Source organism: Pristiophorus japonicus, chromosome 3 (genome assembly GCF_044704955.1).
Source record: "Pristiophorus japonicus isolate sPriJap1 chromosome 3, sPriJap1.hap1, whole genome shotgun sequence".
NCBI lineage: Eukaryota > Metazoa > Chordata > Chondrichthyes > Pristiophoridae > Pristiophorus > Pristiophorus japonicus.
This window is the reverse complement of record NC_091979.1, coordinates 289,258,098-289,280,855: the sequence shown is the minus strand read 5'-3', so window position 1 is coordinate 289,280,855 and position 22,758 is coordinate 289,258,098. Positions and strand designations below refer to the sequence as shown.

Sequence of the window (22,758 nt, the reverse complement as noted above, 5' to 3'; positions counted from 1 at the left end):
GACGAATCTCAGTGGTGGGAAAATTATTGGAAAAAATTCTGAGGGACAGGATAAATCTTCATTTGGAAAGACATGGATTAATCAAGGACAGTCAGCATGGATTTGTTAAGGGAAGATCATGTCTGACTAACTTGATTGAATTTTTCGAGGAGTTAACTACGAGGGTCGATGAGGGCAGTTCATAATGATGTAATGTATATGGATTTTAGCAATGCTTTTGATAAGGTCTCACATGACAAACTGGTCACGAAAGTAAAAGTCCATGGGATCCAGGGCAATGTGGCAAGTTGGATCCAAAATTGGCTCAGAGGCAGGAAGCAAAGGTCATGGTTGATGGGTGTTTTTGTGACTGTAAGGCTGCATCCAGTAGGGTTCTGCAGGGCTCTGTGCTGGGTACCTTGCTTTTTGTGCTATATATCAATGACTTGGACTTGAATGTTGGGGGTATGATTAAGAAGTTTGCAGATGACACTAAAATAGGCTGTGTGGTTGATAATGAAGAAGAAAGCTGCGGACTGCAGGAAGATATCAATGTATAGGTCAAGTGGGCAGCACCGTGGCAAATGGTAGTGCATTTGGGAAGGTCGAACAAGGCAAGGGAATACACATTAAATGGTATGACAATGAAAAGTGTAGAGGAACAAAGGGACCTTGGAGTGCAGATCCACAGATCCCTGAAGGTAGCAAGCCAGGTGGTTAAGAAGGCATATGGAATACTTGTCTTTATTAGTCAAGGCATGGAATACAAGAGCAAGGAGATTATCCTTGAACTGCATAAAACACTGTTTAGGTCGCAGCTGGAGTACTGTGTACAGTTCTGATCACCACATTACAGGAAAGATGTGATTGCACTGGAAAGGGTGCAGAGGAGATTTCCAAGAGTGTTGCCTGGATTGGAGAATTTTGGATGCCTACGAAAGATTGGCGATGCTGTTTTCTTTGGAACAGAGGAGGCTGAGGGGAGACCTGATTGAGGTGTATAAAATTATATGGGGCCTTGATAGAGTGGCTAGGAAGGACTTGTTTTGCTTGACTGAAGGGTCAACAATCAGGGGGGAAAGATTTAAAGTAATTGGGGGGAGGTTTAAAGGAGATATGAGGGGAAATTTCTTCACCCAGAGGATGGTGGGAGCCTGGAACTCACTGCCTGAAAGGGTGGTAGAAGCAGAAACCCTCACCACATTTAAAAAATACTTGGATTTTCACTTAATGCTGTAACATGCAGGGCTACGGACCAAGAGCTGAAAAGTGGGATTAGGCTGGATAGCTGTTGATCGGCCGGCACGGACACGATGGGCTGAAATGTCCTCCTTCCGTGCTGTAAATTTCTATGATTCTATGATGCTAAGTGTGAGGTGGTGCATGTTGGTAGGAGGAATAAGGAGGCCACACGCACCTTGGAAAATAAGGGCTAAATATTTGATAGCCCCCGAAAATGGGCGGGTTATCACAATGCATGATTAACTCATGCCTGTTCAAAGTAATGCAGGCCGTTGACACAATTTGTGCTGCCTACTAATTTAAATGATAGTGGTATGCAGCCTGGCGGTAAATGTACTGCTGAGTGGCTGCAAGCTCAGCAGATCACCCAGGTTCATGCGAGGCTTGCACCAATTAAAGCGAGCCTGCATTTCTTAAAGCCAGTCTGAACCTCTTAAAAGAGAGGTTCAGTTTGACGAGAGCAGATGCTGGAAGTTGCGGTAATGAGTGTGTGACCTACAGGGGGAGTGAAGGTGACACAATATTGCAGAGAGAGTGCTCTCAGATTTTCTGATGCAGCACTCGAGGCCCTGGTGCAGGAGGTGGACAGGAGGGAGAGGTATCCTCTAGAAAGATGCTGAGAAGGGAAAGGGACCAGATAGTCATTGCTGTCAATGCAAGCAGTGCAGCTCCGAGGACCTAGATGCAGGACAGGAAGAAGTTTAATGACCTTGCACGAGTGTCAAGGTCAGTGTTTTTATCTTCAAATGCCATATCCCACAAACTGCACCACCATCCTCATGAACTGAACAATTCACCACATCCCCATTACTCACCTACCAAAAATTGCTATCAATCACGACTCTTACCTCAAATTCCCATGTTCCATCTCACTTTCACACACTTACTACAGCTGCAAGCCTCAAACCCACATCATTGCCAGCTATTAAACCATGACAGCCACATCAGCCAAACATCAGAATCATAGGCAGTCCCTTGGAATCGAGGAACACTTGCTTCCACTCTTAAAATGAGCCCTATGTGACTGAACAGTCCAAAACGAGAACCACAGTCCCTGTCACAGGTGGGACAGATAGTCCTTGAGGGTAAGGGAGGGTGGGACAGATTTTCCGCACACTCTTTCCACTGCCTGCATTTGATTTCTGCATGCTCTCGGCGATGAGACTCTGCTCAACGCCTTCCCGGATGCACTTTCTCCACTTAGGGCAGTCTTTGGCCATGGACTCCCAGGTGTCAGTGAGGATGTTGCACAAACACAGTGATTCACACTCACTCACCATCTTTCTTGCAGGACAAGGTGGTACACAATCGTAGGCAGTAGCAGTTAACCGGAGGGGGACAGGCACACTATCATCCTGATCCTGCTCAAGGAACCGGTGCTCGCGATAATTGGGGTGGCTATGACTGAGGCCATGGCGAGCGGCGGCACTGAAACCATTGAACATGACAGTGTGCTCATACCTAATCCTCCTCATATCGCATTTCCCCCTCCTCCCATAATCTCTTCTGACTTACAAGCTGCAGATAGTGTAAGCATGCACCTCTTGCTTCCCACACCCCCACCTGCCCCCCCCTCCCTCACCACAACTCTACCCTTGTGCCTGTCTCATTTCAGAGACCCAAGAAATCCCATCTGGCCAGGCAGTGGTGCAAGAGAACGAGGAGAGTGACGATGAAGAAGAAACACCATCACTCAATCTTGCGGTTGCTGCCACCAGCTCTGTCACTGGCACTGTGCAGACTTTAGAGGGCAGCTTAAAGGCAGCATCTGCATGTAGTGAGTCACCAGGCATGAGTGGGCTGCAGCCAGGGCAGGGGGAAAGGGCAGCACAAATGCCAGCTCCTTGGAGGGTGAGGTCGCACATGAGTTCTGCTCTCCAGGACTCAGATGATGACTTTGATAGAGCGGCTTACGTAAGAACGCTGATGAGTATGCACAACAAAATGCTTGGTGCATTGGCAGGCCTGCCAGAAAGCCTGAATGCAATGTCAAGGAGGAAGGAGGAGTCCAGCTCCAACCTTGTACAAGGCTTTGGTCAGAGCCTGGAGCCCATCCTTTCCAGCATGGAAGGTGTGGGCAGATCCAGTAGAGCACTTTTGGACCCAACCATCATGCAGCATCTGATGGCCGATGTCTCAGCTTCCATTGCAACACAAGCAGAAGCAACCCAATGTCTTGAGGGCTGCAATGGAAGCTTAGACTGAAGTCATGCAATCTCCGCTTGATTCCACGCAAGTACAGACCGCTGCCAGTATGGGTGAGTTTACCAGTGTTGAAAGTGGCTTGCAGGGTGTCACAGCAGTCCAGCAATCTGTCCTCCAGCAGATTACTAGGATTGCTGAGGCATTGCCCTCGAAGAGTGGCAGTGTCTCTGTGAAGGACGAACCTGATGTCCTCTCTCAGGATGACAGCATTCATCCTCCCACCACTGCCACTCCGCCAGTTCCCTTGCTGTTGCCTGTCAGCCAGCCAGCCCAGACTGCTGCCGCCCATGCCGAGGTGGTGCAGTCCGAAGCTAGGCCTACTAGGCCCAGAGCTGCAGGTCACCCTGCAAGACCATCTGCAGTGTTCCCCACTGATAGTCAGCAGCCTTCTACCTGCCATGCTGCAGTCACTGGGTGGGGTATCACTGCTTGGAGCACTAGGACAGGCAAACGCACACTGAAAACAAACATAAGGGAATGCACGACTGTGATTAGTTGATTTTTGAATGAAATATTGTAATGGTTTGAGTCGTAAAATTGGTTAGGAATATTTGTTTTGTGGTGACTTTTATTGTAGCATTGTGGTCAAGAGGATGACGTGATGGTCAAAGTAACAAAGGGAAGATAAAGTGTGGGACTATTGTAGAATATGGAATTGGAGTTGCATTCACTGGTACCACTGTTGGATGAGCCAATCACAGTCAGCCCAGGCAGAAATGGGCTGTCTGGCTTGCCTTCTCTGTTCAGCTACCTCCTCTTCCACTTCCTTCTCATCCTCTTCCTCCTAAGCTGGTCACCATATGCCTGGTGGAAAGAGCTGTACCCTCATGATAGTAGGTTGTGGAGCATGTAGCAGACTACGACAAATCTTGAGACACTCCCTGATGAGTACTGCAGGGCTCCTCCAGAGCCATCTAGGCAGCGGAAGCATTGTTTATGGATGCTAATGGTCTGCTCTCAGATTCCATGTGGCAGCATGGCTTTTGTTGTATGCATGCTGCTCATGTGTGCATGGTTTGCACATTGGAGTCATGAGACAGGTGGTCAGCGGATACTCCTTGTCACCCAGGAGCCACCCTCTAGTTTGACATGGTGGCTCAAGTGCTGATGGTACAGTGGACTGCTGCAGAATGAAGGCATCGTGGCTGCTACCAGGACGAGCATTGACTTGCATAATGTGCTGAGTATGGTCACACACCAGCTGGACATTGGGGGAATGGAATCCCTTCTGGTTGCGGTACATGTCCAAATTGAGATGCGGCGCCCGCAAAGCGACATGTATGCAATCAATAGCATCCTGTACCCTGTACCATGCTGCAGGAGGGCAACGGCTACAAAGCCAGATCGCTGATTGCAGTGCGGGCAGACACAGCAAGAGATGCAAAGGAGTGGCAAGAGCCTGTAGAGGGAAGTGACAGGGGCCCAGGAGAGGCGAGGGCCCAGGGGCAGCACGGGCGAGCCCACACTGCGAGAAATGTGTGTGCTCAGTCTGTGCAGCAAAGCTGGTCTCCAATCAAGGGTAATCCTTGCCACTGCACCAAGACCTAGCTCTGTCAAGCCCATGTGGTGGCTGGTGTGCAACGGCCACCCGCACGTTAAAAAAAATCTAAGCACAGGCATCTTCCACCCTTCACGATGTAGTTCGGGATTCAGAATATTAGGTCCTTCATTGAAACACCTGTAAACTCATTCCTTTTTGGCGTGGAAGCAAGTCATCCTCGTTTCGAGAGACTGCCTATGATGTACCATGGGGAACCCTGCTATCCTGGCGAAGCCACATGCTCAATTCGCCACCTTCTCTCTGGCAAGAAAGGATGAAATGTATTCATCTCTCTGCATACAGAGCATCACTCACCTCCCTTATACTGGATTGGACTGCGAATTGGGAGATGTTACAGATATCACCTGCTCCAGCCTGGAAGGAGCCCGAGCAAAGAAGGTCAAGGCCACTGTCACCTTTACAGCCACGGACAATGCTGTGGATTGAGGCTGCAGGTCTGAGGTGGCAGATTTCAGTGAGTGCCTCTTGAGTAAAACAGACATTTCATGCACTGTTCCTCGCACTAGAAGTGTATATGCACTGCTCGAATGCCATTTTCTAGCCAATTCAGCATCCATAGTGCCTAAACAACGAGCACGATGCAACCAAATATTTAGCCTACAGAGTCTAACTTTGGTAGAAGAGCAATGGGATCTTGGGGTACAGATTCTCAAATCAGTAAAAGTAGTAACACAGGTTAACAAGGTCATAAAAATACAAATGCAAGACTGGGGTTCATTTCTAGAGGAATAGAATTGAGAAGCTGAGAAATTATTTTAAATTAAATTTAGCTCCATTTTTTTGGAGCTAAACGGTTTTTTTTTGGAGTTAAATAAATTTAAAGCCATTTTGCTAGTTTCGCCAGTGGTGTAACACCGTCCTTAAAAAAAAAAAAATAAGTGCCGATTTTTTTGAGAACCGTTTTTGTGACGTCACTCGATGTCAAAACCAATGATAACACCATTTTACGGATGGTGCTAAATACCGATTTGAAAAAGCTTGCCTTAACTGGTCGAGTCCCATCGAAATCGGTGCTAACGGCACCATCTTGGGAAATGGAGCTTCTGCAGAAATGTACTGAACAAACTCTCATGGTTTTGAAAAATCATTGATTAAGGGGATTGAACGCCTTGTACAAGCTGCAGTGCCTGTATTGGTATTTCCTCGGGGCAGTCTTGATATGAAGGCAGAACAGATAATAGATAAACATAAACGTCCATGGAATGGGGCAAAGTTTAGGAGATTTGATTTGATTTGAATTCCATGTTAGACAAAAATGTCTGCACTCCTGCTACTGGAATTGAAGCTCAAATTGTATGGCCTCTCACTGTTAAATGACAATCCTGTGCATTATAACTGATAGTTGCAGTTTGATGATAAAAGTTGAGCGCCTTGTAAAAGCCCAACTCTGCTATGTGCAAACTGTCCATATTGCAGTCCTGGACACACTGAACTACACCGGTACAACAAGCCTGGGGTGGGATTGCCCCAATTCCATTCTTAAGCTGCCTGACAACTCCAATTCCAAAGGTGAAGATTAAGAATTATTTGACAGTGGTGTCAGCAGATGGGATGAGTGAAAGAAGAGGTACTTGCACAGGGGCAGGTGAGAGCCGAGCGCCGAGCTCACGTGTCCGGCCGATGGAGCGATCGTGCCGGCCAATGCGCTGACCCTTACTCGAGTGCCCGTGCACCGAGACCGGGGAGGAGAGGTACTTTCCCGGGGGAGATGGGAGCCGAGCGCCGAGCTCATGTCTGGCCGAGAGAGTGATCCTGCCGGCCGACGCGCCGACCCTGTGTGCCTCCATGCCTAGCCCGGTGAGCAGTGGAGAAGGGATGTGAACAGTTCGGTGGTGACCAAAATCTCTGCCATGCATAATCAGGTCAGTGGGAATTTTAAAAATCTATCCTTTTCTACAGTTCCCTAGCTTACATTTGGTTGCCCTTCTTTATGCTCGAGGTCAATAAGCTCTTGGCTAACCATCAGGTGTTCTGAGTGCCGCCTCCTTGTTGCCTCTCTGCAGCATTCACCGAGATTGTTCAAACATGTACTGTTCAATGGTTTCACACTTTGCTGCTCCAACTTCGTAAACCACCTTAAGCCATAACCCTTATTTAATGGGTTTAATTTTGGTTACAAACCACAGCAGTGTATAAACTCTTGCATTTAGAACACTTTAACATGCACAAATATTTGATTTTTACACCCTGTGTACATTGATAGAAAGAAATAGTCTGAGTGAACTGAGCTGCAAATTTTTAAAACTTTGGGCGAAACTTAGGCCTTATTTCTTTGGCGCTACTTCGGCATAGAAAATCGGCCATTATTTGCAGATAGCGCCAAAAAACGGTACTATTCTTAAATGTGGAATTTCTAGCCCTATAGAACCTCGGTTAGTCTACATTTAGTGTACTAAGTACAGTTCTGGTCTTGTCACAAAAAGGATATTGAGGAACTGGTGAAGGTGCAAAAATAATTTACAAGGATAATACCTGAACTGAGGGGTTAGAACTATCAGGAAAGAGTGAACAGGGTGAGGCTGTTTACTCTAGAAAAGCAAAGGCTGAGGGGTGGCCTTATAGAGGTCTTTAAAATTATGAAGAATTTGATAAAGTAGATATAGAGATAAAGGGCCCAAGTTTCGAGCCGCACCTAGAACGGCGAAGTCCCGACCTGGACACCCGTTTTTTGCGCCACAAAGTGCGCCTAAAAAAAACCCTCCAGATTCTCCACCTCCCTGCAGGTCCTCTGGCCCTCGGCGCAGCGCAGCACGAGCTGTAGGGGCCGGAGCCAGGTCCCTGCGCAGAAAACAGTGCCGGGACCTCTGCACATGCACGCTACAGTGGGCGCGCAAGTGCAGCAGCTCCAGGCGCCCAAAACTGTGTGGGAGGGGCCCGAAGCACGCAGCCCCTAGCCCTGGCCGAATGGCCTCACTGGGGCAGCGTGCATAAGGCTCCTCCCACGCCCAGCTCCTGCTTCCTCCCAACACCGACCCAACTCCCGCCCCCGGACCGGACCCGACTCCCACTTCCCCCCTGCCTCCGGACACGATCCGACTCCCGCTTCCCCCCCCCCCCCCCCCCACGCCCCCGGACCCGACCCGACTCCCGCTTGGCCCCCCCCGGACTGGATCCAACCTGACCTCCCTCCCCCCGACCTGACCTCCCTCTCCCCGACCCGAACCGAACCGACCTCCCTCCCACCACCCCCCCGACCCGACGCAATGCCACCGACCTGTAAATCTGGTGTTGGGGACGGGCCCTGCCCGAAGTCTCAGGCCCGGCCCGTTCAGCCTCCCTCCCACTTCTCCTTCCCCCCCCCCTCCCCCCCATCTCCTTCCCCCCCATCTCCTTCCCCCCCCCCTCCCCCCATCTCCTTCCCCCCCCTCCCCCCCATTTCCCCCCCCCCTCCCCCCATCTCCTTCCCTCCTCCCCCCATCTCCTTCCCCCCTCCCCCCATCTCCTTCCCTCCCCCCCATCTCCTTTCTCCTCTCCTTTCTCCCCTCCCCCCCCACCCCATCTCCTTTCTCCCCTCCCCCCCACCCCATCTCCTTTCTCCCCTCCCCCCCCACCCCATCTCCTTTCTCCCCCCCCCCATCTCCTTTCTCCCCTCCCCCCCCATCTCCTTTCTCCCCCCTCTCTCCCTCTACCCCCCTCCTCCCCCTCCCCTCGCTGTCAAACACAGACACAGACAGAGAGATAGAGACACACTGGGGAGGGGGAGCATCCCAGCACGCTGTTGGAGGGCTCCCGGTGCTGCAGTCGGTAAGTAGAAATTTTTTTATTTTTTTTTTAATTATTTTTTATTAATTTTTTTAAATTGATTTATTGGTTGATTTATTGATGTATTTAACATTTATTATTGATGATTTTTTATTTGTAAACTTCCCTTTAAACACCCCCCCCCCACCCCATTCCCTACGCCTGATTTGTAACCTACGCCTGATTTTCTAAAGTGTCGACAAGGTTTTTTCGAGTGTACAAAAATCTTCACTTACTCCATTCTAAGTTAGTTTGGAGTAAGTTTTCACTGACGAAACTTTGAAAACGGACGTAAGTGGCCGGACACGCCCCCTTTAGAAAAAAAAATTCTGTTCCAAAGTGAAACTGTTCTAACTGACTAGAACTGGAGCAAACTAAATGATGAGAATTCCGATTTCTAAGATACTTCATTCTACACCAGTTGCTCCTAAAAATCAGGAGCAAATCATGTGGAAACAGTCCAAAACTAGAGGTCATAAATATAAGATAGTCACTAATAAATTCAATAAGGAATTCAGGAGAAACTGTTTTATCCAGAGTGGTTAGACTATGGAACTTGCTACCACAAGGAGTGGTTAAGGCAAATAGCATAGATGCATTAAGGGGAAGCTAGATAAGTATATGAGGGAGAGAGGAATAGAAGGATATGCTGACATGGTTAGATGAAGTAGGGTGTGAATGCTGTTGTGGAGCATAAACACTGGCATAGAACAGTTGGGCCGAATGGCCTTTTTCTGTGCTGTAAATTATATATCATTTTATTTAAAGCCCCACGAGGAATAGTGAGAATTCACTTTATTTGTGCAATGTTTAGTTCTTGGGGCAACATACAGAGGATTCCTCTGCAGGCGGTCTGCAAAGAAATTACCTGGAACACTTCACACAGTTCCTACAACAGCAGTGGGTTTAAAATTACATGTTAACACATTTGTTTGACATTTGTTTCTCCACTATTTTAACTAAGAGACTTGTTAGCAAAATCGAAGCCCATGTAATTAAAGGGACAGTGGCAGTGTGGATACAAAATTGGATAAGGGACAGAAAGCAGAAAGTGGTGGTAAATGCTTATTTTTCAGACTGGAGGGATATATATAGTGGTGTTCCCCAGGGGTCGGTATTAGGACCACTGGTCTTTTTGATATATCCTGATCTATTTTGATAATGACCTGGACATGAGCATACAGGATATAATTTCAAAGTTTTCAGATGACACGAAACTCAGATGTAGTAAACAATGAAGAGGATAGTAACAGACTTCGGGAGGCAATAGAGAGACAGGTGAAATGGGCAGAAACATGGCAGATGACAGTCAACAGAGAGAAGTGTGAAGTGATCCATTTTGGTAGGAAGAATGAGAAGAAGCAAAATAAATTAAATGATACAATTTTAAAGGAGGTGCAGAAACAGAGAGACCTGAGGGTCTATGTACACGAATCTTTGACGGCAGCAGGACAAGTTGAAAAGGCTGTTAAAAAGCATTTGGTATCCTTGGCTTTATTAATAGAGGCATAGCTAAACAGAGTTATGCTAAACATTTATTAAAAATTAGGCATCAGCTGAGTATTGTGTTCAATTATGGGCACCAAACTTTAGGAAGGATATCAAGGCTTTAGAGGGGATGCAGAAAAGATTTACTAGAATGGTACTGGATGGAGACACTTCAGTTACATGGAGAGACTGGAGCAGCTGGAGTTGTTCTCCTTAAAGCAGAGAATGTTGAGTAGGAGGCCGACATTCAGCCTCCTGATAAGGCCAGTTAACGCCGCAAAGCGGCGGCCACGTGGCGGTGTCAAATGGCCACCGATCTTTGTGGAATGGCCGCTCCTCGGTGGTTTTTCCAGTGGTTCCCACTTCCGCCCCGCTGCTGCCAAACCCTCCTAAGTGCGTCATCAAAACGCACTCCGCCTATCTCCCGCCCCGCAAGCAAAATTCACCTAAAAAATATCTTGCGCTCGCCGCGCGCTGCCCCCGACAGTTTTTTATGTCGATGCACTGCTTGCAGTGTGTGCGGCCATCATTAAAGGGGAGGACGCACTGCTGCAGCTGCCATCTTATTTTTTTTTGTCGGCTGACTGCCAGGTCGGCCCGACAACTATGCCCCCAGGTTCGGCCGGGCCGCCAACAGGCTGCTTGGCATCCCCTCTTGGGTGCCAGGCTGCTGGCCCGGCCAAAACCTTCCCTGGTGGACCAGTGGACCTACCTAAAATAATCGAAGAGCTTGCAGCGGCTCTCCACTTTTAGTGAAGGGAAGAGACGTGGTGACGCCTGCTGATCACTGACAGCACCGGAGACTCCGCCCGCCCCCACTTTTGCCCCTTTATGACGGACACTCCGCCTGCCCCCACTTCCGCCCCCATTATGACCGACTTTCGCACCGCTCGGAAAAAAAGACAAAGAGCTGAATTTCCTGCAAGAGGCTACCACACCCACCACGGTGGTGAAAACACAGGAAAAACAGTAGGTGTGATCCGTTTCCGGTTTCAGCCCCTAGATGTTTTAGAGGTGTTCAAAATGATGAAGGATTTTAATACAGTAAATAAGGAGAAACTGTTTCCAGTGGCAGAGGGTTGGTAACCAAAGGACACAGATTAAAGGTGATTGGCAAAAGAACCAGAGGCGGCATGAGGAAACTGTTTTTTTACACATCGCATTGTCTGAAAGGGCAGTGGGAGCAAATTCAATAGTACCTTTCAAAAAGAGAATTGGATAAATACTTGAAGAAATATTGTCAGCACTATGGGGAAATAGCAGGGGAGTAGGACTAGTTAAGTAGCTCGGCCAAAGAGCCAGCACAGGCACGATGGAACAAATGGTCTCTTTCTGTGCTTTATCATTCTGTGATTCTATTTTAAGCATTTGATACCTGGTCTGTGATTACTTAATTGATCTCAGCCAAGATGATGTTGAAGGTGATGCAGTTGGCTTCAACATTTATGGTCTAGGGGAAAAAAAATAATCAGGACTCTTGCTTTTGAGCATTTTCCAGCTGCATCTCAATTAATATTTTTGTTTGTTTTGTTTTATGGAAGTCATACCTCTTCATCTCAAAATATTTTCATAAAAGGTGACTCCCATATCCTCTCTTTCATGGCTTTGCTAAGATTTGATACAGCATGTGCAAAAATACAATAATTGTAAATTCCATTGGTTCCTTTTTCCCATTGCTCTATGGTTGCCTAAGCACAGATTTACTTCTAACACTTTGAGTTAAAGCAGATCCTATTTCCCTGGGGCATTGAAAAACAGCAGTGTAACGAAGAGTGAAAGTGCTTCCTGTATTGTATTCCCCCCACTGATACTGATATTAATTATGAACATTTTAAATGGTATAATTAATGGAATGAAAATCAAATACTACAACGCCAATTTTACAAGTGCACACTACTGGCAAAGAACCTCAGTGGTGGGCAGTGCGTATTGGACAATTGGGGGAACATTGCCCATGATGTTGCCAACAACAATCGATATGTGCTGTTGGGTGGCAGTGTAGATGTGTGCTCTTATGAGTAATGCCATGTTTAACCTTAACTGGACTTGCCAGATATTGTTGATCCTTATGATGAAACCAGTGACTCAGGTAAGAGCGTTTAAAGGTGCTTTTACGTTTTAATAATGCATGTTAAGTTTCAAAGCAAAACAAGTATCCTACGTTCGATCACATTCCCCGTAAGTAGATTTCACTGCATAAATATATTTAACAAAACAATTTATTGTATTACTAGTCCCTTAGTATTGTTCATGGGCTGTCTAGTGGAGCACAGTTTTGATATTTAACTGCTAACCTAGCCCGTCCCTTTAAGGTACTGCTCAGGTACTCTTTGAAGTAATATAACAAAGTACTAGAATTACTTAAAGGTAAATTATTTTTTGAATTTTTTTGAGATAGTCAGCTGCTTGGTTCTTATTATTATCGCAACAACTTCTCAAGGTTTTCTGAAGATGTAATAAAACAGAAAATGTTGGAAATACTCAGCAGGTCAGGCAGCATCTGTGGAGAGAGAAACAAAGTTAACATTTAGGTTGATGGCTTTTCATCAGAACTGGAAAAAAATTAGAGATGTAGCAGGTTTTAAGCAAGTAGAGGCAGGGAAATGGGAGTAAAGAACAAAAAGGAAGGTCTGTGATAGAGTGGAAGGTAGGAAAGATTAAATGGAAAAAAAAATTATGGTGTAAGGCAAAAGGTGCTGGTAATGGGACAAGTAAGGAAACAAAAGATTGGTCTAGAGGAGGTGTAAATGGCAATTGCAGAATCATTACCAACAGCTGCTGTCCAAAAAAACAGGAGGCATGGTTATGACCTGAAATTGTTCAAATGTTAAGTCTGGAAGGCTGAAAAGTGCCTAATTGAAAGATGAGGTGCTGTTCCTTGAGCTTCCATTGAGTTTTATTAGAACAGTGGGGGAGGCCAAGGACAGAGGTCAGAGTGGGAATGGGGTGGAAAATTAAAATGTCAGCCAACCAGAAGTTCAGGGTCATACTTGCTGACTGAACGGAGTGTAAGATTTAGGATCACAGGTCACACACAGATACCCAAAGAGTCTTGGGAGTTATAAGGCACTTATTAAGGGAGTGATAATTCAAATATAGCCAAGCACAACACACAATCAGGATAGACATAGTAAACATACGACCATGACCAGTAACTGTTATTAGTCCTAGTTGGACAGACGGTTAGTGGCACGAACAGTTCTTATCTTCACCGTCTGCCCTGAAATGCCTTCTGGGTCTTTGTTTTATTCTCTTTTTAGGGGTGGGCCTGGAGTAAGATATTAGCAGGGCCATTTAACCTATGATATGTCGGGTTCTTGTCTCAATTCTTGGATGACATCCTCCCAAGGTTGCAGTCAGACATGCCATTCTTGGCCTTCAGTTGTTTGGAGCTGCTTGTTATCAGTTATTTATGTTCACGCTGTTCAAGTCGCTTTAGCTATTCTACCATGGAATGAATCCTTCAATTCTAAAACCACACTGAAGAGGCTTTTTGGTCTCAAGTTATTTCTTCCGATCCACGATTTTTTACAGGAAATATTTTGCAAAGCGGTCACCCAATCTACATCTGGTCTCCCTAATGTAGGGGAGACCGCATCATGAGTTGTATTACAGCAGCAAATACAGTACACTAAATTAAAAGAAGTGCAAGTAAATTGCTGTTTTACCTGGAAATGTTATGAAGAATGATCATTGATTCAAAATAAAGTCTGATTTGTTTCATCCTACATGGGCAGTTGATTAATCTTAGGTTCAAAAAAGCGATAGTCAGGTAACTAGACCAGTCTGGTCTTACAAGTTTCTATGGGACATATTACAGGATAAAATTAATACTCATTTAGAAAGACAGGTGTTAATTAAGTACAGCTAAAATTGAGTAGTTGATGATTCAGTCTGAACTGACTAATAACTACTGGAGTATCTAATGTAAAAAGGATGTGATAAAGGTAACAAATCCTGGGCCATCCATTGCAAACTCCCAATATTACTAGCCAGTTAGGATGGGGGAAGAGTCAAGAGCCATGTCCCATTGTGCTCTACTAATACAGTAGGAAATAGAAACATGTCACATTGGTGTAGTGCCAGTGTTCATTTGAGCTTGTGGTGGAAGCACTTTGTTGCATTATTCAGTGTCACTTGAGCAGTTTCATGTATTCTACCATACCATTAGGCAATGCTTGATTTTGTTTATAAAGAGGTTCAACACCACAAGAAATTGTGTACTCCAAACCATACCTACAAAATCTATTGCATTAACATTAAATTATAATCTTCTGTTTTGTACACAAAATATTTCCATACTTAATAAATTGTACACTGTTATCTGAAAATTATTGAATGCAGAACAGGTTGAACCTCCCTTACCCAGAACTCCCTTATCTGGAACCACCCCTCATCCAGAACCATTCCCAGCCACCGGATGGCACATGCGCAGAACTCCGACATGAACAAATTGAAGTCCTTCCTCGCTGCAGACTCCCACAATCGCTGGCCTGACCCCACGATCCACCGCCCCCACCCCCCGTGATCTCTCTGCCACACTCCCAGCCCCAAGCTAGGCAGCCCCGATATCCCCTTGCTCAGTTCCGGTACCATCCAAAATAACGTGACTACCCCTCGTCCGGGAAAATCCCTTATTCAGAACAGGCCATGTCCCGAGGATTCCGGATAAGGGAGGTTCAACCTGTATATAAATAGTGGGATAGAATTGAACTATACTTGGCTAATTTGCTTGTCTTTTTTTCTAGAAGCGTTCAATCCTGTGACAGTAATGACAGAAATAATGGAAAAATACAGTTCGCAGTTTACTGCACACTGGGATGGAGTTATGGGCAGTGAGTATGTACCAAGGTGTGTTGTTTTTTTTATTGTTTTTTGAATTTTGTCAAAATATGCAATAATGAAGATAAATGTCCCGAAGGAATGCTCAAATAGACCTTCAGATCTACCTTGCTGATAGTTACTATCCATGTTATCTGCCTTCGTAGTTAGTATCGTATTTACTGTAACTTAATGGTTACAAAAAAAGATCTGCTTGAAACCAATGCTTATTCAGTTTTTATCACATTGTGATTTAATCAGTAATTTATAAAGGAGGGAAGAAAAACAATAACAATTTACATTTTTATAACATCTGTGATTTGACAAAACATCCCAAGGTGTTTCAGGGAAGGGGTCGAACAATTAACAGGAGATGGAAGAGGAGTTAGGGGGAGATGGCCAAAGGCAAGGTGCAAGGCATGGGTTTTGAGAAGGCTTTTGAATATAGCAAGAAATGTAACTGACAGGTTAGTTTGTGAAGAGAATTGCAGATTACAGGGCTGGAGTGGTGGGGGGTGGGTGGGAGGTATGGGTGGTTGCATAGCAGACCCAAAGTGGAAGAGAAGAGATTACAAATTAGATTGTAGGGCTAAAGTAAATTGGAGAGGTAGCTTGACACAATACTACTGAATAATTTGAAGATGAGAATTAAGATTATGAAATCAATATCCTGGGGTTTTGGGAAACCATACTGAGGTCAGCAAAATGGGGGTGATGGTTGAGCAGGAATTAATACAGTATATCTATGGGCAGTGAAGTTCTAGATCAGTGTGAGTTTGTGTGGAAGAGGCAGATATTGGAGAAACGGAACTTAGAGATGATAAAAGCATGGAAGGAAAAGTGAGATCGGAAGAGAGGCAGGCATTGTAAAATAGACAGAAATTGGCGATCTTGGTGATAGAACCGGAGTTGAGTTTTTGGACGAACAGGATATCAAGCTGCACACCACTGGATTCAGACAGAATAAGAAATAGAAAACAGAATAGAATTTGGAGCTAAGGTGTAGATTTTTGACAGGAGTGGAACAGGATAACTTCAGTATTGCCAGTGTTGAGTTAGAGAAATTCTGCCTCATCCACAACTTTGTCAGATAGGAAATTGAACAGCAAAGCAACAGTTGTGGGGTTGAGATGGGTAAAACTCAGAGTTACTGGCATATATATGCATGCTTATGTATAATCTCATGCAGCACCAACATACAGAGGAGGAATAGGTAGGGGCCAGGATGCATGCTGGAGGTGACCATGTGGTCATAGAATGGGAAGCCATTGTGGGAGATGCATTTGTTATGTTAGAACAGAAGGAATGAAACTATGACAGGGTGGTACCAGAGAATGAATGGATGGCATGATAGTATTTAAGGCATTAGAGAATCTAAGGAGAGGCTGTGTCCTTCAAGTAAAACCTTTAATGAATGAATTCAAAGTCACAAACGTAATTCAATTGTTAAATGTAATCATGATTTTGTGCAATACATAACTTTTTAAAGTGTCATTTCAACTCTAATTTTGGATAATATAAATGTCAGTTATTGTGAAATAAATGACAGTGAAAAATAATTTCAGAAACTGTTTTTTGGAATCTGCTGGCCAGTTAGAACAATTAGAGTGGCAAGTTTACATGGGGAAAACTCCATTATTAGGGACACCGAATACATTGAAACAACAGTAGAAGAATAGTATGTCAAAGTTGGTGCTAAGACAAACAAAGGTTTCTTTTTTGAATGTGGAATTTTCCTTCTTAGCACTGTCCCCATCCCTACAAGGTCTGGTAATTAAGTGGATTTTTAAAATTCATCAGCAGAAATATAGATCTTGATCTATGGTCTTTTCAGTAATAATTTTTGTTGCAAATTTGCAGTATACTTTATTTGTTATATTTATTATCCTCCAAAATTTGACAAATGCTTCATCACTATGAAATATAGCAAATATTTGCTTTAATGGATTTAATTATAACCATTATCTGTATTTCCAAATTACACATTTCCATTGTCAAATTGAATAACCATCAATATTTCCTTTCTTCTTTCACAGTCATGCAAAATGGGAAGAGGTGATGAAAAATTGCAGTGCATTCATCTTTTATGGAACGGAGCGTTTTCTTGCAAACGTATTGCCATCAAAACTTGTTTCCATGAATTTTCCGGGTATAGTTTGTCTTGTTATAGTCAGTTGTATGATTTTAATTACTTAAGATTCCTCTTTTCGCAGCTGCAGTTCAAAATAATCTGCAGGTCACATTTATAAAAACATTTAAAACATAAAACATGTTTTCTTTAAGACTTTTATCCTATGTCATGTGGTCTCCTTCCAATGACTTTACATCAAAGAAGTGGGAAGTAAAGCTGGAATTAGAAAGCAAAAATGTAGAAAGTGAGTTTGAAGGACAGGGGAAACAAGCAGGAAAAAAATGGTTGAAAAAAAAACAAATTTAAAAGCTCTTTGTCTAAATGCACGTAGCATTTGTAACAAAATAGATGAGTTAGCACAAATAGCTACAAATGGGTATGATCTGATAGCCATTACAGAGGACTGGTTGCAAGGTGACCAGGACTGGGAACTAAATATTATGGGGTATTTGACAATTCTAATAGGACAGACAGAAAAGAAAAGGAGGTAGGGTAGCACTGTTAGTGAAAAATGATATTGGCTCCGAGGATCAAGATGTTGAATCAGTTTGGGTGGAGATCAGAAATAATGCGCCCAAGTTTCTGCCTTCTGGAAAAGTGCCGCACCTCCATAAGGTGCGCCGACTTTCTGGAATAAAAAGGGCGGCGAAAACTTAGCTTGTGATTCTCTGGTCTCCTCAGGACGTCTTCGTGCTCGGCGTGGAGCAGCACAAAGTGGCGGCAGCCCGTTCAGCCTCTCCCCTGCCCAACCTCCCCCCCGTTCAGCCTTCACTCCCCCCTCCTGTTCAGCCTTCACCCCCCCCCTCTTCTCTTCCTTCTCCGCCCCCCTCCTCCCCCACCCCCGTCGTCGGCAGGGCCCGCCCGCCCAGCATCTCACTGGGGGTGGGCCCTGCCCGAAGTGTCGGCAGCGGCAACCTGGCGCGGACCGTTCAGCCTCTCCCCACCCCCCCCCCCCCCGTTCAGCCTTTCAGCCTCCCCCCGCCTCCCGTTCAGCCTTCCCCCCCCTCTTCTCTCCCGCCCCCCCCCCTTCTCCGCCCCCTGCCTCCCTCCCCGTCATCGGCAGGGCCCGCCCGCCCAGCATCTCACTGGGGGCGGGCCCTGCCTGAAGTGTCGGCGGCAGCGGCCTGGCCCGTTCAGCCTCCCCCCACCCCCTCTTCTCCCCCCTCCTCTTATAATAAAGGAATGGCAACAATCATGGGTGATTTTAACCTTCATATTGATTAGACAAAGCAAATTGGCTAGGGTAGCCTTGAGGAAGAATTCATAGAGTGTATCCAGGAGAGTTTCCTTGAACAGTATGTTGTGGAACCAACCAGGGAGCAAGCTATCTTAAATCTAGAACTGTGTAATGAGGCAGGATTAATAAATGATCTTGTAGTAAAAGAACCTCTAGGAATGAGTTATCATAATATGGTTGAATTTAAAATTCAGTTGGAGGATGAGGGAGTTGGTTCTCAAACCAGGGTCCAAAGCTTAAATAAAGGGGACTACAAAGGTATGAGGGCAGAGTTGGCTAAAGTGGACTGGGAAAATCGACTAAAGAATGGGACAGTTGATGAGCAGTGGCAGGCATTTAAGGAGATATTTCATAACTCGCAACAAAAATATATCCCAATGAAAAGAAAAGACTGTCAGAGAAGGGATAACCATCCGTGGCTAACAAAGGAAATAAGGGAGGGTATCAAACTGAAAATAAAGGCATACAATGTGGCCAGAATTTTGGGAAATTTTTAAAAACCAGCAAAGAACGACTAAAAAATGATTGAGAGGGAAGATAGATTATGAAAGTAAACTAGCACAAAATATAAAAACAGATAGTAAGAGTTTTGACAGGTACATTAAAAAGGAAAAGAGTGGCTAAAGTAAATGTTGGTCCCCTGGAGGATGAGATTGGGGAATTAATAATGGAGAACAGGAAAATGGCAGAGACGTTGAACAAATATTTTGTATCGGTCTTCACGGTAGAAGACATGAAGAACATCCCAATAGTGCATAATCAAGGGGCGATCGGTCGGGAGGAACTTAATACAATCACTATCATTAATGAAGTAGTACTAGGTAAAATAATGGGACTAAAGACAGAAAAGTCTCCTGGACCTGATGGCTTACATACTAGGGTCTTAAGAGAAGTGGCTGCAGAGATAGTGGATGCATTGATTATAATCTACCAAAATTCCCTGGATTCTGGGGCGGTCCCAGCAGATTGGAAAAACTCAAATGTAATGCCACTGTTTAAAAAACGGGGGCAGGCAAAAAACCAGAAACTATAGAACAGTTAGCCTAACATCTATGGTTGGGAAAATGTTGGAGTCCATTATTAAGGAAACAATAGCAGGACATTTGGATAAGCAAAATTCGGTCAGGCAGAGTCAGCGTGGATTTATGAAAGGGAAGTCCTGTTTGACAAATTATTGGAGTTCTTTGAGGATGTAATGAACATGGTGGATAAAGGGGAACCAATGGGTGTGGTGTATTTGGACTTCTAGAAGGCATTTGATAAAGTGCCACATAAAAGGTTACGGCACAAGATAAAAGTTCACTGGGTTGGGGGGTAATATATTAGCATGGATAGAGGATTGGCTAACTAACAGAGAACAGAGTCGGGATAAATGGTTCATTCTCTGGTTGGCAACCAGTAACTAGTGGGGTGCCGCAGGGATCAGTGCTGGGACCCCAACTATTTACAATCTATATTAACGACTTGGAAGAAGGGACTGAGTGTAGTAGGCAAGTTTGCTGATGATACAAAGATGGGAGGAAAAGCAATGTGTGAGGAGGACACAAAAAATCTGCAAAAGGACATAGACAGGCTAAGTGAGTGTAAAAAAAGTTGGCAGATGGCATATAATGGTGGAAAGTGTGAGATCATGCACTTTGGCAGAAAAAAATCAAAGAGCAAGTTATTATTTAAATGGAGAAAGATTGCAAAGTGCTGTAGTCCAGCGGGACCTGGGGGTAATTGTGCATGAAACATAAAAGGATAGTATGCAGGTACAGCAAGTGATCAGGAAGGCCAATGGAATCTTGGCCTTTATTGCAAAGGGAATGGAGTATAAAAGCAAGGAAGTCTTGCTACAGCTATACAAGGTGTTGGTGAGGCCACACCTGGAATACTGCGTGCAGTTTTGGTTTCCATATTTACGAAAGGATATACTTGCTTTGGAGGCAGTTCAGAGAAGATTCACTAGGTTGATTCCGGGGATGAGGGGTTGACTTATGAGGAAAGGTTGAGTAGGTTGGGTCTCTACTCATTGGAGTTCAGAAGAATGAGAGGTGATCTTATTGAAACGTATAAGATTATGAGGGGGCTTGACAAAGTGGATGCAGAGAGGATGTTTCCCCTAATGGGGGAGACTAGAACTAGAGGGCATGGTCTTAGAATAAGGGGCCGCCCATTTAAAACAGAGATGAGGAGGAATTTCTTCTGAGGGTTATACAGACTTTCCAGCAGGCTGCTTGGATACATGGGGCTGGATTTACGGCTCATGTGCGGCTCGGTTAGCGCCCCGGTGGGGTGTTAAATGCTGTTTTTGGGCATTATGCCGGGCATCCAGGATTTACCACCTGGGTTTGGTTTGCGCCAGAGCAACAACTTACCGCCCCGCCCTCCGTTTTTAGCATGATGATGATGTCAAACGTCATGCAATGCTGCGCTAACACCCCGGATGGAACTTTTGGCCTTAACGCCTCATTTAACACCCACCCCAGGAAACGCCTGAAAAAAATAGACGGTCCCAGGATGTGGCAGGCGGTATTGGCAACATTTTTAAATGGAGGGATAAGGATCCTACATCGCAGGTCATATTGACTACAATGGTTGCGCACATAATGTTGTGTGAAGCTCCAACTTGCAAACTTCACTTTTATCTACCATTACAGTGCCCTTACAACTTCAGTGAGAGAATGTAATGGGGGCATTACTAATTTGCCAGTATATTATGCTCCATGCTATTGCCAGGTAATGTCAAGCTAGAGGAAGGACTCTTGGCCAAGTCGGCCCACAGATGATACAAGGCCGAAGATGTCTGGGGAGGAGGGATTTTACCCCCCAGGGGTTTATAGGCACCAACGCTCAGACCTCCAGCTCTCTGAGGAGCAGTGTGTGAGAAGGCGGTGCTTCTAAAAGACAGTGCTGACAGAGATATGCCATCTCCTACAGGCAGAACGATGCATGCACCTCTCTGGAGGCAGTCTTCGATACTCCCCTCAATTAATTGTGGTATGCTGCATGTTGCACAGCTTGGCCATCATGAGGGGCTAGGCATTGCCAATGGGGATTGCATGCCCACCTCAGGAGGAGGAGGACTACGAAGAGGAGCCTGGCGAGGCTCCCATTGGATAGCCACACCATCCACAGGGGAGACAGCGTGGAGATGCTGCCGGACCAACACTCACACGTTGAGAGCTCCTAATGGACTGGCTGCCCGAAATGGAGGAAACTGAGGGATGGAGCTAATACTGGATACACTATGCCTCCATAAAACCACATCTCTAGTGAACGTTGGAATGATGCACAAGACACCAGTGGCAAATGATGTCATAATTTTTACTGCAACAAAGTCACAAAAATACCCTCCCCAAAATAAGACCATACAATATACAACGTAATGTTGCAGGGCACTAAACAACTATGAAACTTCTTTACCGCCGCTAGTTTTGCCTTGGGTGCACAAAGTCCATTGTGTAATGCCTGACTTAACGCCAACGCTTCTCCAACTTACATTTTTGCCGAAACTTGCAGTCGGAGATGCAAACTATTTTCAGATGCTAACTTTAATGCCCCGCCGTGATTAACGCCCCGAAATTCAAATAGCCTAAAATCCAGCCCAAGGACTATCCACTGAAGATGTGGCTCATGATGACAACAACAACAACAACTTTTTAATATATATATATAAAATGCCTTTAACGTAGTAAAACGTCCCAAGGTGCTTCACAGCACTGTTATAAGACAAAACAAATAAATTTGACACTGAGCCACATAAGAAATTATGGAAGATGACCAAAAGTTTGCCTCTTTTTTTTTTTTAATGAGGGGCGTTACATTTGCAGTTTTCCAGTCCGCTGAGACCTCCCCAGAATCCAAGGAATTTTGGCAGATTCCAACCAATGCATCCACTATCTCTGCAGCCACTTATTTTAGGACCCGAGCATGCAAGTCATCAGATCCAGGGGAGTTGTCTGCTTTTAGTCACATTATTTTAACGAGTACTACTTCTTTAGTGATTGTGTACAGTTCCTCGCTCCTGACAGCCCCTTGCGCAAAACATAAAAACAGATTGTAAAAGCTTTTACAGATATATAAAACGGAAAAGAGTGACTAAAGCAAATGTTGGACCCTTAGAAGATGAGAAGGGGGATTTAATAATCGTTAATGTGGAAATGGCTGAGACCTGAAACAATTATTTTGCTTTGGTCTTCACAGTGGAAGACACAAAAACCATGCCAAAAATTGCTGGTCATGGGAATGTGGGACAATCACTATCACTAGGGGGGGAGTGCTGGACAGGCTAATGGGACTCAAGGTAGACAAGTCCCCTGGTCCTGATGAAATGCATCCCAGGGTATTAAAAGAGATGGCGGAAGTTAT

At 45.1% G+C, this 22,758-nt stretch overlaps 1 protein-coding gene across 2 annotated transcripts in view; it reads left to right on the top strand.

Annotated features, from left to right (window-relative positions):
- Positions 1 to 22,758, top strand: part of LOC139260323 (cilia- and flagella-associated protein 46) — a 681,403-nt gene that overhangs the window by 542,209 nt on the left and 116,436 nt on the right. For both annotated transcript variants that reach the window (XR_011592768.1, XM_070876797.1), the window contains exons 53-55: positions 12,270 to 12,305; positions 14,965 to 15,067; positions 17,074 to 17,186. Coding sequence is in view for 1 of the 2 variants with exons in the window: in XM_070876797.1 (XP_070732898.1) it covers positions 12,270 to 12,305; positions 14,965 to 15,067; positions 17,074 to 17,186 (252 nt within the window). In the remaining variant the exon portion in view is untranslated. The remainder of the gene's footprint in view (positions 1 to 12,269; positions 12,306 to 14,964; positions 15,068 to 17,073; positions 17,187 to 22,758) is intronic.